The sequence below is a fragment of the Larimichthys crocea genome, chromosome XXII (assembly GCF_000972845.2).
Source record: "Larimichthys crocea isolate SSNF chromosome XXII, L_crocea_2.0, whole genome shotgun sequence".
NCBI lineage: Eukaryota > Metazoa > Chordata > Actinopteri > Sciaenidae > Larimichthys > Larimichthys crocea.
The window spans coordinates 13,603,173-13,618,967 of NC_040032.1; the positions used below are offsets into that span (position 1 = coordinate 13,603,173).

Below are 15,795 nucleotides of genomic sequence, written 5' to 3' on the forward strand. Positions count from 1 at the left end.
ACTAATATTAACCTTTAATGAATTAAATCACACACATAACATTAATATTTGAATAATAAATTAACATTTGAATAATGAATCTAATTTAAGTTCTTCCACGTTTACTTTTATTGTTACTGTAGCATTATGGATACAGAGACATGAGCTGAATCTATCATGCATTTAGACAGTCCCACTGAAGGCTGTTTTCAACATGGAAAAGGGAGTTTAACAGGAGCACCTGAAGGCAACACAAGTTGGACATTCATACATAACATTGATATTTGAATAAAAAATAATATTTGAATAATCTAATTTAGGTTAATTAGTTAAGTAGTTATTGTCAGAAACTCCTTTTTATATTTCATTGTTGAGACTTTTTTTGAGTAGATGATAGAAAAGTCAGCACTAATATTAACCTATAATGAATCAAACCACACACACTATACACTATAACATTAATATTTGAGTAATAAATTAACATTTGTATAATAAATCTAATTAAAGGCCAGAGGAACAATGACGGTCATGTGACAAACCAGTCAATTAACGTTTTGTGAGTGAGTCCTTGAACGCAGCACGGCTGCCTCGCCTGCTCGTCATATCGCGATAGAGCCACGGAGCTAACGCTGAGCAACATGGCGGAAGGTATGAGATTGGGCTTTTTTCCCACTATTTGGTCCACTCCCTGTTCTGTTTTGTTTTCTCCGTGTATGCTTTGAGCTCTGTTGGGACCGAATCAAATAGTGTCCTGACAGTTTTATAAACCGTGTGTTATCTGTGGGTGGAAAAAAAAAAAATACGAAGCGCTGCGACAGTTGGCTTTGTCGTTAGCAGCTTCTCGTTGATGTCGCTGCGTTTTTTTTATTTATTATTATTTTATTTATTTCTTTATTAGCAGAACCGAGATGTTGTGGCTGGGTGGGTGGGTTTCGACAGATTGCACATTGCGAGAAATAAATCTCATGTTATCTTACATAATTCACAGGTGACGTTTGTATCAAATGTGTCAACCGCGATAAATTAAAAAAAACAAAACGTTACTAGCTGTTATGTCGGCGACAGTAAACGCTCCTGGTTCTGGTTCTGTGTCAATACATGGTCCATTACGGGGCAGGTGTCACTCCCTGTGAGGTGTCATGTGCATCTACCTGGCAAGGGCACCACCTTTATTTGGCCTAGACATAAGGGAATGTCTGCTGAGGGAAATCCACTTACCAACTTGAATCCAGACAACAAGCTCTGTCCCAACAGTCTGTGGTGTTATTGTGTAATGAGCTGAAAGCACATTTATTTATTTCATTGTTTTTGTGGTGAATGCTTGTATGAGTTGCATGTAAAAGATGTTTCCCCCTTTTTTTTTTTTAAATGGACTTGGCAATGTTTTCTGTCGTGGGTGCATGTTTTGTGTTTTTACACACTTATTGCTTGACATGGTCTATATATCACATAATTTCTGTTTATGGTGCATTGGTTTTTAAAAGATTTGTGTGTTTGCTTGCAAATGCATGAGTGACACTTGCAAAAATCCTCTAAAAACGACGTCTTAATTTGTCAAAAAGTGGCTGCGATGAGCCGATCAGGTGGTTTTCAGAAACACTCCCCCCTGTCTTATTGCTTGACAAAGTCTAAAAGCGACTAGATCGTGTCAAAATCTTGTATATATATCACATAATTACTTATAATAGTTTATGGTGCATTGTTTTTTTTTAAATATGTGTGTGTTTGCTTGCAAATGCATGAGTGACACTTGCAAAAATCCTCCTGAATTTTAGTCTTAATTTGTCAAGTGGCTGCACCGTTGGTGTTAATCTGCTGCTGCTGCTCCCTTCCTGCGTTGAGCCGATCAGGTGGTTTTTCAGAAACACCCCCCCCTCGTCTGTTCCTCATGACCAATAGCCACGCCAGTTAACGGTTTACAAGAAGGGAGAGGACAAACTAAACGTGCCGCCTCAGCATTCTTCCCGTCACTAAAACTCAACTGTTTTTTGAAGGAAGGAAATGGGCCTCAGTGAGTTTCACTGGTGGAATCTCGGCTGACACATGAATTTAGTGTTGTGACATGAGAATCTGTAGGAAGTGCGTTTCGCTTAGAGGAAGAGGCCAAGCTTTAGATTCAGTTGTAGTCCATTTTTAGGATTTAGACATTCTGCAGGGAGAGCTGAAAATGTTGCAACATCTGTACTGAATCACTCACTTCTCAAACCTACAGGAGGTGCAGATCCAGCTGCACCCTGCCATAGGAATAATCTTTAAACATATTTTTCTATCAGCATAAGTTACAAACACACCACAGTACCTTGGTTCTACCCTGTGTTCAGAAACGTGTGTCTCTAACCTACTTTTTCCATCCCTGCGTCTTGTTTTCTTCTCCGTCTGTCTCCGTTACCTTGATGTGGAACAGAGGAGGTGGCCAAGCTGCAGAAGCACCTGGCCCTGCTCAGGCAGGAGTACGTGAAGATGCAGCAGAAGCTGGCCGACACAGAGAGGCGCTGTGCCGTGCTTGCCGCTCAGACCTCTGGCCAGGGTACCCCCAGCCCTGTAGCTGCAGACACCTTCATTAGCCGTCTGCTGGATATCGTGGCCGACCTCTATCAGCAGGAACAGTACAGGTGAGCATCACGGTTTTAATGGATGGGTACGAGTTGTTTGCTTGAGATTTTGCTAATCCAGCAGTCCCGCAAGTGCCATTACATAGTTATGTGTCTGCTCTCGTTTGTGTTGTGTGATTATATAGTAGAATATTTGTGATGTACACATGGTTTCTCAGAGTTGAATGTGTTGCTTTTGCAGTGATCTGAAAGTAAAAGTCGCGGGGAAGAAGCTCAGTGCCCATAAGTTTGTGTTGGCTGCTCGTAGTGATGTCTGGAGTCTGGCGAACCTGGCCTCCACCTCAGAACTGGACCTATCTGGTGAGTAACCATCGTAATGAAGATCCAGTTGTTATCAGTCTACGCCTCTGCCAGTCAACACTCTGTTGGGTTAATGACTGAATATTTATTTTGGAGTGGATTATACACACGGTCAAAGTCCAGTATTGAACACAGTTTTTCTCTGGGTATGTTTGGACCTCATGCCTGTCCAATCTAATCACTGTATACCCATGTTTTGTCCATGACTACTAATTGATCACTCTGTGTACAGTTCTGATTTGACATGATTGGCATGATTTTGAATTCTAGATTGCAAACCTGAGGTTGCCATGGCAATGCTGCGCTGGGCGTACACCGACGAGTTGGAGCTCAGTGAGGACGACGCCTTTCTTATCGACTTGATGAAGCTGGCCAACCGCTTCCAGCTCCAGCTGCTCAGAGAGAGGTCAGCATGATACTGACTTGCTTTGCAGACAGTTCAATTAAACTTGAATTGTTTTGTAACATTTTAAAGAGCGACATGTGGCTTAATGGCCTCCAAAATACATTTTTCTTTCTCCGCCGGGACAGGTGTGAAAAAGGTGTGATGTCCTCGGTGAATGTCAGGAACTGCATTCGCTTCTACCAAACAGCTGAGGAGCTAAATGCCACCACCCTGATGAACTACTGCGGGGAGATCATCGCCAGTCACTGGGTGAGTACAGTAGGACAGTGTTTGTACGTTGCCAACAAGGCTACTTTAGGGGGTGTTTGTGTGTGCGTGTGTTGGCGTACACGTGTGGATGGATGATTATTGGAGAGATGTTGGCACTGAAAATCCTGCATTACCAAACCAAATTAATGTGCTCTCTGGATTATGTGATCACCTTACATACGTTACAGTTTCCATCAGTTCCTGAGAAGTGAGAGTAATTTAGATCTGTCTTTTCTAATTCTTAAACTCTCAGTGAGGTCTCAGTGCACTGATGTAATTTAATAATAAGTGTTGGTCAGCATGCTGTATGTGTGCCATTTACTGAATTTGCCGGCCACTTTTAACCTGCTGTGCTTCCCTGCGGTTTAATCTCCTCCCGTTGACTCCTTTTTGACAGATCAGCGTTGTACACCAGTGTGTATAATCTCATCATTTACGATACAGTAAATCCACAGAGGCCACAGCTCTGCAATTTTCAAGGTTATCTTTATGGCTTTGGTGTAGAAAATTGCTGGTGACTGTCACCAGCCTCTGACACCTCAGTCTTCTTTTTTTTTTTCTCCTGATTTTATTGGCTCAAGCTCTGGTTACTGTTTTTCATGAAAGCAAGGAAGAGAGAGTGATAACATTGTTTTGAGGTTTCTATCTTTAGAACATGGGTGATACTTCCGTCATGGGCCATATTCTGATATTTGACACTTTGTTGTGATTTATTTTATCAGGATGATCTGAGGAAAGAAGATTTCAGTACCATGAGTGCCCAACTTCTGTACAAGATGATCAAGTCTAAAACAGAGTATCCTCTCCACAAAGCGATCAAAGTCGAGCGAGAAGATGTGGTCTTTCTCTATCTCATCGAGATGGACTCACAGGTAAAGTCCCCACAGATTAACTGCGTCCCCTTTATTAATAGCTCAGTAACTAGTCATTTTTACCTGCTATGCTATAAACAGGTTATATATTTTGTGTTCTCTCTCGTTTTCAGCTCCCTGGCAAACTGAATGAACTTGACAACAACGGTGACTTGGCACTCGACCTGGCACTCTCTCGTAAATTGGAAAGTATCGCGACGACTCTGGTTAACAACAAAGCCGATGTGGACATGGTGGACCAGAGTGGCTGGAGCCTCCTGCATAAGGCCATCCAAAGAGGTGTGAGGGAGTAATTTTTTTTTGTGTTCCCGTCAAGGTGTTCACCTGAAAACATACCTGCCATGATACCCGCTTTATCAGAAGACTCAAACATGTTCTTCTTCTTGTACAGACTTGTTTGACGTTGCATGAAAGCAGAATTTCTTCTTCTTCACAACTGTTAAGCTTCCTTCTTCTTCTTCCAGGTGATGAATTTGCCTCCATCTTCCTGATTCGTCACTCTGCTCAGGTGAACGCAGCCACAGTCGGGGCGGTGGAAACCCCGCTTCACCTGGTCTGTTCTTTCAGCCCCAAGAAACACTCTGTGGAAGTGATGAGCGGCATGGCACGAATTGCAGAGGCTCTACTCAAGACCGGAGCCAACCCCAACATGCAGAACAGCAAGGGCAGGTAGGTCACACCGGAGAGTCTTGGTTTATTAACTTTATTGGATTGGAGAGGCGGCCAACTACCGTGCAAAGTGTGACAGTGCATCGGCTCTGTCTGTTTTTTTTTAGAACTCCGTTGCATGAAGCTGTGTCATCAGGGAATGAGCCAGTGTTCAACCAGCTCCTGCAGTGCAAACAGTGAGTAACATTCTGCCTCCAAATGGAATTATTGAGTTTGTTTCTGACATGGAAAGTCCCACACACAACATGTTTAGTGCTAAATTAGTTGAATCATGAGATCAACATAGTTAGCAAATTGACTGAAATTGATAATGCTCCTTTTCATTTCCTTTATTCAATAATTATTTTTTGCCTGCCATGCTGACATATGAGAGTAGCCAACAAATGTACCCTACCATCATGGGTTATATTATTTTTAAACCAGTATAAATTCCAGCTCGTAACTTAGAAAATATGAATTATTAACCTTGTGTGTAACCTGATGTAATCTGTCCATCTTTGTTAGACTTGACCTGGAACTCAAGGACCATGAGGGCAGCACAGCTCTGTGGCTGGCTCTGCAGTATATCACCGTGTCTTCAGACCCCTCAGTAAACCCATTTGAGGATGACGCACCAATAGTTAATGGCACCTCGTTTGATGAGAATAGCTTTGCAGCCCAGCTTATCCAGAGAGGAAGCAATCCAGACGCACCTGACACTACCACAGGTGCTGTTTCATAACCTCAATCTACAGTAATTTCTTGAATGGAACGATGCTCATCTTCATCGTCCTCTCCCCCTGTGTTTTTATCTCTTTAGAAAACTGTCTCATGCAGAGAGCAGCTCGGGCGAACAGTGAGGCAGCTGCTCTTTTCCTTGCCACTCATGGAGCGAAGGTCAACCATGTCAACAAATCGGTATGCATGAACTTCAGGCCACGTAACAACCAGTGGGAACACATTAATTGATCACAAATCATACAATATATATGAATTATTGTGTTACTAATAAGATTATTGATCTTTACTTTCCTTCAGGGTGAGAGCCCACTTCATACAGCGTGTCGCTGTGGCCTGGCGAGCTTAACAGCGGAGCTGCTCCAGCAGGGTGCCAACCCTAACCTGCAGACCCAGAAGGCTCTGCCTGACGACACCCTTGGTGTGGCTATGCAGACCCCCCTCCACATGGCCATTGCTCACAACCACCCAGATGTGGTTTCCGTCATCCTCGAGCAAAAAGGTCAGTGTGTGTTTTCAGGGTTTTGTACATTTGATTGCTTGTAACTAAACTGCAAACATGGCCACTGTTTTAAGCGCTTTCTGTTTTACCTCACTGCACGTTATCACTAATGCCCTCACTCATTTCTCCGTTGATTGCTCAATTGCAGCCAATGCACTTCATGCCACCAACAACTTCCAGATCATTCCAGACTTCAGTCTCAAAGACTCAATGGACCAGACAGTGCTGGGCTTGGCCCTCTGGACAGGTACACAGCATTATCCAAATTTAGATGCATAACATTGTTATAAGACTGCATAGTGATCTGGGTATGTGATGTCTAACGTGTACAATCTGTCCCTGTTAGGTATGCACACCATAGCAGCTCAGCTGCTCGGCTCAGGGGCTTCTATCAATGACACTATGTCCAATGGACAAACCCTCCTTCACATGGCCATCCAAAGACAGGACAGCAAGAGTGCCCTCTTCCTTCTTGAACATCAGGCAGACATCAATGTTAGGTAACGCCTAAGTTCAGTCATAAAGCATTTCATTAGTTAGTGGACTGGGAAGACAGATTGTATCTGATGAAGGTCCCTGCTGTGAACTAACCGGGATAATTACTGGTCATGGGTTGCCGCCCTATTCCCTCAGCCAACATTAGCAGAGTCATAATTTTCCATTATCCAGTATTGTCTTTTAAATTGTTCTATTAATATATTCTACCAGGACCCAGGAGGGACAAACAGCACTACAGCTGGCCATCAGTAACCAGCTGCCACTGGTGGTGGATGCCATTTGCACAAGAGGAGCAGATATGTCTGTGGTGAATGACAAAGGGGACCCTCCATTGTGGCTGGCTCTGGAGAATGGCCTGGAAGATATTGCATCCACGCTGGTGAGAGAAACGCAAAGGGAACCATCATAGTCCAACATCTTAGTTCATCATTGGTAGCCAGTTATTATCTGTTATGAAACCTAACCCAGGATCAAATGAAACCTTAATGATTGGACGCCTCAGGGGTAGACGCAACAAACATCCTGGATCTTGTTTCTCAGGTTCCCGTTTTGGTTTGGGCATGCATGCAATCATCTGCACTGGAAGTGCTTTTATATCGATCGAGGAAAACTGTATCTAAAATGGAAAATATATTTGGGCTCATGTTAATTGAATAGTAGTGATGTTTGTGCGTCCATATAACAGCCAGCATCTCATCACAGGTTCATGTCTGCCTTATCCGAACATCTGAAGCGAGCAAGGATTCACACTTATAAGCTGTTTATATGTTTTCTTTATTTTCTGGTTGGGAACTTGCATTTTGATTACTGGAGTCCTGTTTGTACCATCTAGGTCCGCCATGGCTGTGATGCGACTTGTTGGAGCACGGGGCCCTCTGGCTGCCTGCAGACCCTCCTGCACAGAGCTGTTGATGAGAATAATGAGGTCTCAGCTTGCTTCCTCATTCGCAGGTCAGCTCCTGATCTCCTGATCATTCAGCTTTAAGAAACCTGGATGCACATAGTTTATATTGCCTAAACTGTGACTCTTTTGTGGGCAAAACGGGAAACACAACCGTAACATGATGATGTACAGTTTAAATTATAATCAATCTTAAAACTAACAACCTGTCAGTTGTTAAGCTCAGTGTTATTAAGACTGATGTATCTGTCTGCCCTATTTGTGTGTGCGTATAGTGGTTGTGACGTGAACAGCTGCAGACGGCCAGGCCCTAATGGGGAAGGAGATGAAGAAGCCCGAGATGGACAAACGCCCCTCCACCTGGCAAGCAGCTGGGGATTGGAGGAGGTGGTGCAGTGCCTTCTAGAGTTTGGAGCTAATGTTAATGCACAGGTCAGTCCTGTCACATCATGTCATCGTTTTTTTTTTGCCACTTCATGTTCTTTCTCTAAGTGTTTCATCCTGTGTCTGTTCATTTCTGTCAGGATGCAGAGGGCAGAGCTCCCATCCATGCTGCCATTAGCAGCCAGCACAACGTCATCATACAGCTCCTCATATCCCATCCAGACATCCGTCTCAACATTCGCGATCGTCAAGGAATGACCCCCTTCGCCTGTGCCATGACGCACAAGAACAATAAGGCGGCGGAGGCTATCCTAAAGAGGGAGCCAGGTGCTGCTGAGCAGGTAACGCTGACATAAATCAGTTTGTCTCACTGTAGCGTTTTTTTAAAATGATGTACAGGTGCAGCACTGATCTCTCCTGATCTCAAACTTCTGTTTCTATCCAGGTGGATAACAAAGGACGGAACTTTCTCCACTTGGCTGTGCAGAATTCAGACATCGAAAGTGTCCTGTTCCTCATCAGTGTCCAAGCCAACGTCAACTCCAGGGTTCAGGATGCAGCCAAGCTCACTCCTCTCCACCTAGCTGTCCAGGCCGGTTCCGAGATCATCGTCCGCAACCTGGTAGACCTTCAGTTTTTTTTTTTTTCCTTTGTCGCCTGCATTTACTGTTAATGTCCATTTTAAGTGTTACTGAAAAAGTGGTGCAGTTGATGCTGTTTTCATTTTGCATTTTTCTTGCTTCCAGCTGCTTGCCGGAGCCAAAGTAAACGAGCTGACCAAACACAGACAGACAGCACTACATTTGGCTGCCCAGCAGGACCTGGCCACTATTTGTTCTGTGTTGCTGGAGAATGGTGTAGACTTTGCCGCTGAGGATGAGAATGGCAATAATGGTACCTTACATTCTTCCTTTTTTGTTATGTCCATGATGCTTCTATTAAACAAATTGCACCCAAATTGACAAGTTTTGCATTCCATACAACGATTAGGCTATCTGAGTTTCAGTCTCAGCCATTATTAAATAGCTTGCCTTCTAAATACCAGTATTCAGTATTGCCAAATAAGCAGTGCAGAATGTGTCATCAACAGCGTTTAGGAAAACCGGAAAGATAAAAACTGATTACAGTTAGAGCTGACCATGCAAATATCAGTAATTTGCACAACTGCCAGTGTGATCTTTGCATGTTAAGTTCATAGCATTGTTCAGATGTATTCACAACCAGGTTGTTATTTCACTAGAAAGTGCCTAAAGAATTATTTTTTTCCTCCCACTAAAGAGGGAAGGAGTGTCTTGTGGTAGTGATTACAATGGAGAGTTGTCCCAACAGGACCGGCTTTGGCCCTGTCTTGTTCAAAGGCGTCATTGCGTTCACTTTAAAAATCCATTTGTAATTACTGTATTCTCTTTTATGTGGTTGATGATTAATTATTATCACACCACCCCAACACAGCATTGTTACAGGAATTTTTAAAGAAAAAACCCTTGAATAAGGAAGACTGGATTCAAAGTATCAAAGTTTAAGTTGAATTTATTATTCTTGTACAAGAAGGAGCGTTTAACAGTGCAACACATAAGAGGGGTTACAGAGGCTCCTTGAGGAGCTCTAATCAGAATCGGATCAGAAATACTTTAATAATCCAAGTTCGTTCTTATACATTTTTTAAAATGGGCTGTCTCAGACACCGCCCTCACTGATGAGTCTGCTCAGCAATGAACATTATGTATCAAAATGACACTTCCCAGTCCTGTTTCTCACGTCCTTGTCTCTCCTGTCCTTGAACTACTGATCTACAATTATCTTTCCCTGCCATCCTCAGCAAAACACAGTCCAAATAAGGGAAGTGCACACACATTATGAGTTAAAACATCTGAACCCCAGGATAAATCCTAATTTTTATAACAAGCATAATCCACGTGAAAAACATTTTATTCTTTTGTCTTCTTGTCCTCAGCTTTGCATCTGGCTGTGATGCAGGGTCGCCTTAACAATGTCAGAACCCTTCTCACAGAGTCCAACATTGATGCCGAGGCCTTCAATCTCAGGTACACACTTACTTTCAGTCATTTTTCAAACGAGATCAAACCTTTGGGTCATTTCAGCAGCACATTAACATGTTGGAGTTGCAGAAATTGGATAGCAACTGAGCTGCTTGTCTCCTTTTTTATGTCTGCATAGGGGTCAGTCACCAATGCATGTGCTAGGCCATTATGGGAAAGAAAATGCCGCTGCCATTTTTGAGTTGTTCCTGGAGTGTATGCCTGAATATCCTCTGGACAAATCAGATAATGAAGGAAACACAGGTACTGTAGCTGGCCTAATTATTACTGTTCACAGTAAACGTATACCATGTTCATACCAACCGTATACTTGTGATAAAATGACTGTGACCTGTATTTTATTGCAGTTCTGCTCCTTGCCTACATGAAAGGAAATGCGAACCTGTGTCGTGCCATCGTGAGAGCCGGGGCTCGACTGGGCATCAATAATAATCAGGGCATCAATATTTTCAACTACCAAGTTGCAACCAAACAGTTGCTCTTCCGCCTTCTAGGTAACTTTTCACACTTGAACACTTTAAAATAACAGCCCCACATTAGGCGTTTAGCCCTGACATACTTGCGTAGTGCCACCTAGTGTCTAAAAAAAAGAAAATGCAAAAATAAATAATGTCATTAAAAATAATCAGCTAGTGAAAAAGCTCCCACATGCTCTTATACAATGTATTTGACCCCATCCATGATCTCAAGGTTAACTAGCGTTCCCTGTATTTCTTTAGATATGCTGTCCAAAGAACCCCCTTGGTGTGATGGGTCCAACTGCTATGAATGTGCTGCCAAGTTTGGTGTTACGACACGGAAACATCACTGGTAGGTGGTATTACTTTATACGTTTTGCTAATATTTTCATTTTGTGACAAGAATAAATGATTAATCCAGTATAATCTTCTTGACTGTTCACTCTAGCCGCCACTGTGGGCGCCTGTTGTGCCACAAGTGCTCTATAAAGGAGATACCCATCATCAAGTTTGACTTGAACAAGCCGGTGAGGGTGTGTGACATCTGCTTTGATGTACTAACTCTTGGAGGGGTATCGTAATACAATGGCCTGGACATCCTCCACTCTCTGACGCTGGCCATGCCAGGCCCAACTTGGCACAGTTATTCAGGCACACCAGGAGAAGGGACATCAGTAGCAGGACATACTAACAAGATTCCCGGACAGTTATGGACCATCACCTTTATACTATTCCAGTTTATGAAAAACTATTAATGTTCTAGAGGGACGTTTCAAATAGAAAGTGAAACATTTTCTTTTTGTTTCTGTTTTGATCTTAATGGGGAAATGATAAATAAGCTCCCCCGGCTGTGTGACGGCTGGACTGAGTGTGTTAATCGATTTCCCGAGTTCAGTGATGTTTGTAATGATTATCTCTTATTATCACAGGCAGGTAGCTGCTGTAAGTAGACATTTCAATTCAACAATGAACATCTGAATGGTCACCTTTTTTTTGGAGGCTGTTTTCCTGTTCTCTGTCGGGATATTTAACCATCGGCAGCCTTCAGGCCAGGTTACTTGTCCCGAGACAAAATTTCAACGCTAAAAACATGAACACTTATAGATGCAGATGAGACCTGCGGCTGCTGTCGACTATGAGCAGAGTAAAACTGTAAAATGACCCTAGATCTACAAAGAGTGAACTGTCATAGTGTCCTCTGTAATCTTTCATTCTTCTGTTATCTCAGTTTTGTGGTGACTGGATAAAGTTGGACAGACGAGGAGGATTTAAAGGGAAAGGAACAATTTTTTTTTAAGTGAGCATAATCTCCAAATGAGATCTAAATTAGTTCAATTCTAATTATGACATTGACATTGTGTTACATTACTGGCACGACTGAACAAAGATGAAATTCCTCATAAACAGGATTGTTTTTCTCCATGATTGGTACATAGTCTATCATGTGAGCATCAGATGAATTAAATGGGATGCCTACTTTTTAAAAAAAAAAGTGACCTGAGAAAACCTATTTTAACATGAGAGGAATATTAACGTGGTCCCCTACACAAAATGTTCTCAACAATCCTCCTCCTACAGAAATGCCTACTATGCCTATGCATGTCATTTAATTTGTAGCCTTTACATGTCAAAATTCAGAAATCATATTTCAAAATCCGTCACCAAATGATTACATTCCATTTTTCTTTTTTTAATCGGCCGTGAGGTCCGCGTTGAGAAGTCATTGTCCCCCACACTGTTGCCTCAAGTCAAGTTGTCGTCTTGACCCATCACATGTAACGCTTCTTGATTTCTAAGCCTAACAGGTGCACTTTATCAAGATCACATGGCATTTCTGATCATCATGGGGAGAATGTGGAGTAGAGCGATGGCCAAGTAGTGGGGCCTCTTTAAGTATTGTTAAATTGTACAGATAAATGTGTGATATTTTTGACCACTACAACTGTTTTGTACTTTAATGCAGTTTGTGCTTGTCATTGTGACAAACCTAAATCTTGCCTCTGTTAATCTTTTATGCACATTGTTTAATCTTTTATGCACATTATATTGTATCTGTATGCTCAGATATCTAGCCTGTCTCTTCCTGGTGTATCCTTTTAGAGAAAGGGAGGACAACAACTTTACATAAAGGTCATCAAAAACCAATGCACTCAGTTTTCTTCATTCTATTTTATTTTGTTTTGAAATCATCACTTTGATTTACTGGGTAAAAAAGTTTTCCTGGGTTTTGTTCTGCTAAAAAAGTAGACTATAAATAGATCCATTTTCTGGGCTTGCCCAGAGACTAGAATTCAACAGTACATGAGTCAGCATGTGGAGGGCAGCCGTCATACTTCTGCAGGTTGGGGTCATCCTCTGCTGCAGATGGGTCTTCAACACAGACACAGCGAACACCACTGGAGCCTGGAGAGAAGAGTTTTCGCGGGACGCCCACCCAGCTTCTTTCCACTCCACCACTAGAGATTTAAAAATTTTTTAAAATCAAATCAATCCTGTACCAATAAATCCTGATAGTGTAAGACATGCTCTGTTACAGGCAAGTACATCAACACAAGACTGTTCATGTTTAATTAGGCCTGAACTATTTCCGCACCTCTTGGTGGAGCACCAGACTCTTCCTCCCTCAGCAGCGCTCCACTGTGAGTTGCAGGCCGGGAAGCGTAACATCTCAGCTGCAGACTGCGCCTTCAGTCGTTGGCCCTCTGCTAGTGATGCTTGTGCCTGCAACAAAGCCTCGGTAGGCTGGCCAGTCTCGCTATAGAACCGGCCTATTAGCAGACCTGAAATTCAACAGTACAATAGTAAAAATGATAATAGATGTCCATCGATGAATAGAACACTGTAGGAGCTTTCAAAATACAAACTGTACAAACTCTCCAGGGTGTTTCCAACATCGCTAATACTGGCGTACTCATTTTTGAAGGATCCATTCATGGTTATTCATTTCTGATGTTAGTGTTGAGGAACAGAAAGTGATGATCAGGTGCTAAACCTGATGAGGAATTTTGTGCAAAAAATGGAATCGAAGGATCGAGGTCAGTGGTGGAAGAAAGAGACTATGGTAGCGATACCATGGTCTAAAAATTAATAAATCAAAATGTTACTTAAGTAAAAAGGTAAGGTCATTATGCAGAATGGCTCCATTAAAGTATGTAATGTCTAAGTAAATCATTTAGTAATCAAACAAATGTAGGGGAGTAAAAAACGATTTAATAAAGTGGAACTGAAGCTGAATTTACAAAAGGCTTGGAAAGTAACCACTGACTATTTATGTTTAGGAAGAAATATATAAGTGCAGTACCAAAACATTAAAATAAAAGAGCAGGGGAACAAATATGACATACCTACAAATTGGTAGTCCTTCTGATAAAAGCCTAGCCAGTCATACAGGGCCATCACCTGCAGTGGGGACAGACTGGACACATCATCTGTGAGGCCACTTTCTGTGAAGTCCCCGGTGATGAAGGCCAGAGAGGCGTCTTTACCTGAAAATGCAAACACATACATTTAAAGTACAGTACACTGAATTACATATTCATGCACTATGGCTGATTATGTGATATTTATAGACTTTAATTCATGTTTCTGGTTTAGATTTATTGAGGCTTTGGTATGTTCATCAGCATCAGACAACCTTTAACCAGCGTCCTATGATTAAACATTACAAAGTTTGGTGTTCTATCACGAGCAATACCTCTTGTGCAATAATTGTATAATTGCTTTTACTATTTGCTATTCAAATACAAGCATTCACTATTTATGAATACCCCCTGATCTTCTTGTATAGCAACTATATTTTATTTTTGCATTTGTATTTATATTGTTTGTTTGTTTTTTATCCTTGTCTATACTGTACTATTACCTAATTTAGGACCAGCATCTTGTTGTAGCCCCCTGTAATTTCGTTGTGCCTACAGTATGTCTGTTATACAATGACAATAAAAGCGTTCTATTTCTACAATAACACAAATAGCAGACACTGCTTGCATACTGCACTTTATACAATCAGTGTCTATTCTCTGTACAGTCTCTCAAAGACTAAATTCTTTATTCTTTACTTCGTTAAAAATAGGATATCGTATAAGTGTATATTGTTAAAGTTTTGTTTTACCGTTTGGGAGCTGCTGTCACAAAAACAATTTCCCTGCGGGGATTAATAAAGTATTTCTGATTCTCATTCTCATTCTCACTCCTTTTCGAATATCTATTTCTATGTTTAAATGTTTTGCCTTATTTCTATTTTTATTTTGTTTGCATATTCGAAATAAACACTTCAATCAATCAATCAATCAATCAATCAACCAACCACCACCAGCTTTAAATGACATGAAGCTCCTCTGGTTTTTCACTGTTACTTGTTTTTTATTGTACTGATGTGTACAATGTGATGTGTTAATGTACTATTGTTACTGGTTTTATTTAACTTATTTATTTCAAAGACTAAATTCTTTATAAGGTTTTAGATTTACATATTGCATAGTTCACCGTTACTTGTTTTTTTATTTTACTGTTACTGGTTTTATTTAACTGTTATTTATACATGTGTATATAGTGTAGTGTATATACACATTATTTACCATCTACTTAAAGGCAAAAACACACATAAAACATTTTTTTTTATATACAGCTATACAAATTCAGGCCTTAAGGGGTTAAAAATAGTATAGGTGTATAGGGTTAAAGTTTTGTTTTCTTGCTGTCACTTACTTCCTCACTTACCGTTTGGGAGCTGCTGTCACAAAAACAATTTCTAATTAATTAATAAAGTATTTCTGATTCTGAACACAGTAACATCACCTGCCATAAAGTGATAAGCACCCCCGGGTCCATAGTGCTTGTGTCCCTTGTTCACATCAAAAACCTGCCCCAGTATGGCCAGGTACAGCCTCTTGCTGCCTTCCTCCCCGTCATACAGCGACAATTCCCGGCTGCTCAGCAGCTGCAGCACGGGGGGGCCTGCTCCGGGTGATTCATTCCCAAATTTAACGAACCACTCACGAGGAATGAACAACACCGCCACCGACACACACGCGACGAGTACACATCTGAGCATGGTGATCGCTTCAGGTGGTCGCGTCCCATTTCTAATTAGAAAACAACAACAACAACAACGCAGGTGCTTCCCTGAATGAGAACGCCACCGCGCATGCGCCGACTAGCTTACGCAAATGACGTTCGGGGGCAAGCT

General features: G+C 41.7%; 2 protein-coding genes across 2 annotated transcripts; one reads left to right on the top strand and one right to left on the bottom strand.

Moving 5' to 3' along the window:
• The first annotated feature begins 522 nt into the window (after window positions 1-522).
• Window positions 523-12,752, top strand: ankfy1 (ankyrin repeat and FYVE domain containing 1). Its single transcript, XM_010746858.3, has 25 exons — window positions 523-627; window positions 2,384-2,591; window positions 2,773-2,891; window positions 3,162-3,297; window positions 3,423-3,546; window positions 4,269-4,418; window positions 4,532-4,697; window positions 4,883-5,087; window positions 5,195-5,263; window positions 5,592-5,794; window positions 5,887-5,984; window positions 6,105-6,306; window positions 6,455-6,553; window positions 6,653-6,806; window positions 7,015-7,183; window positions 7,637-7,755; window positions 7,981-8,137; window positions 8,230-8,430; window positions 8,535-8,711; window positions 8,836-8,983; window positions 10,044-10,134; window positions 10,268-10,392; window positions 10,497-10,643; window positions 10,869-10,959; window positions 11,056-12,752. Exons 1-25 carry the CDS (start codon window positions 618-620, stop codon window positions 11,186-11,188), a joined length of 3,501 nt encoding a protein of 1,166 aa, XP_010745160.3. The 5' UTR covers window positions 523-617; the 3' UTR covers window positions 11,189-12,752.
• Window positions 12,300-15,766, bottom strand: cyb5d2 (cytochrome b5 domain containing 2). The gene is made up of 4 exons (XM_010746857.3): window positions 15,405-15,766; window positions 13,952-14,092; window positions 13,201-13,387; window positions 12,300-13,063 (listed from the first exon to the last, which is right to left on the bottom strand). Exons 1-4 carry the CDS (start codon window positions 15,658-15,660, stop codon window positions 12,892-12,894), a joined length of 756 nt encoding a protein of 251 aa, XP_010745159.3. The 5' UTR covers window positions 15,661-15,766; the 3' UTR covers window positions 12,300-12,891.
• Between the last annotated feature and the right edge of the window lie 29 nt (window positions 15,767-15,795).

What these genes read in the sequence shown, in the direction of transcription:
- ankfy1 (XM_010746858.3), top strand. An exon ending in CGTCATCCTCGAGCAAAAAG is followed by an intron (nt 6,307 to 6,454) that starts GTCAGTGTGTGT and finishes GCTCAATTGCAG; the next exon opens with CCAATGCACTTCATGCCACC. An exon ending in AGATAATGAAGGAAACACAG is followed by an intron (nt 10,393 to 10,496) that starts GTACTGTAGCTG and finishes ATTTTATTGCAG; the next exon opens with TTCTGCTCCTTGCCTACATG.
- cyb5d2 (XM_010746857.3), bottom strand. Translation starts at nt 15,660, where the DNA reads ATGCTCAGATGTGTACTCGTCGCGTGTGTGTCGGTGGCGGTGTTGTTC. An exon ending in TGCTTATCACTTTATGGCAG is followed by an intron (nt 14,093 to 15,404) that starts GTGATGTTACTG and finishes TTGCATTTTCAG; the next exon opens with GTAAAGACGCCTCTCTGGCC. An exon ending in GTCTGGTGCTCCACCAAGAG is followed by an intron (nt 13,064 to 13,200) that starts GTGCGGAAATAG and finishes TTAAATCTCTAG; the next exon opens with TGGTGGAGTGGAAAGAAGCT.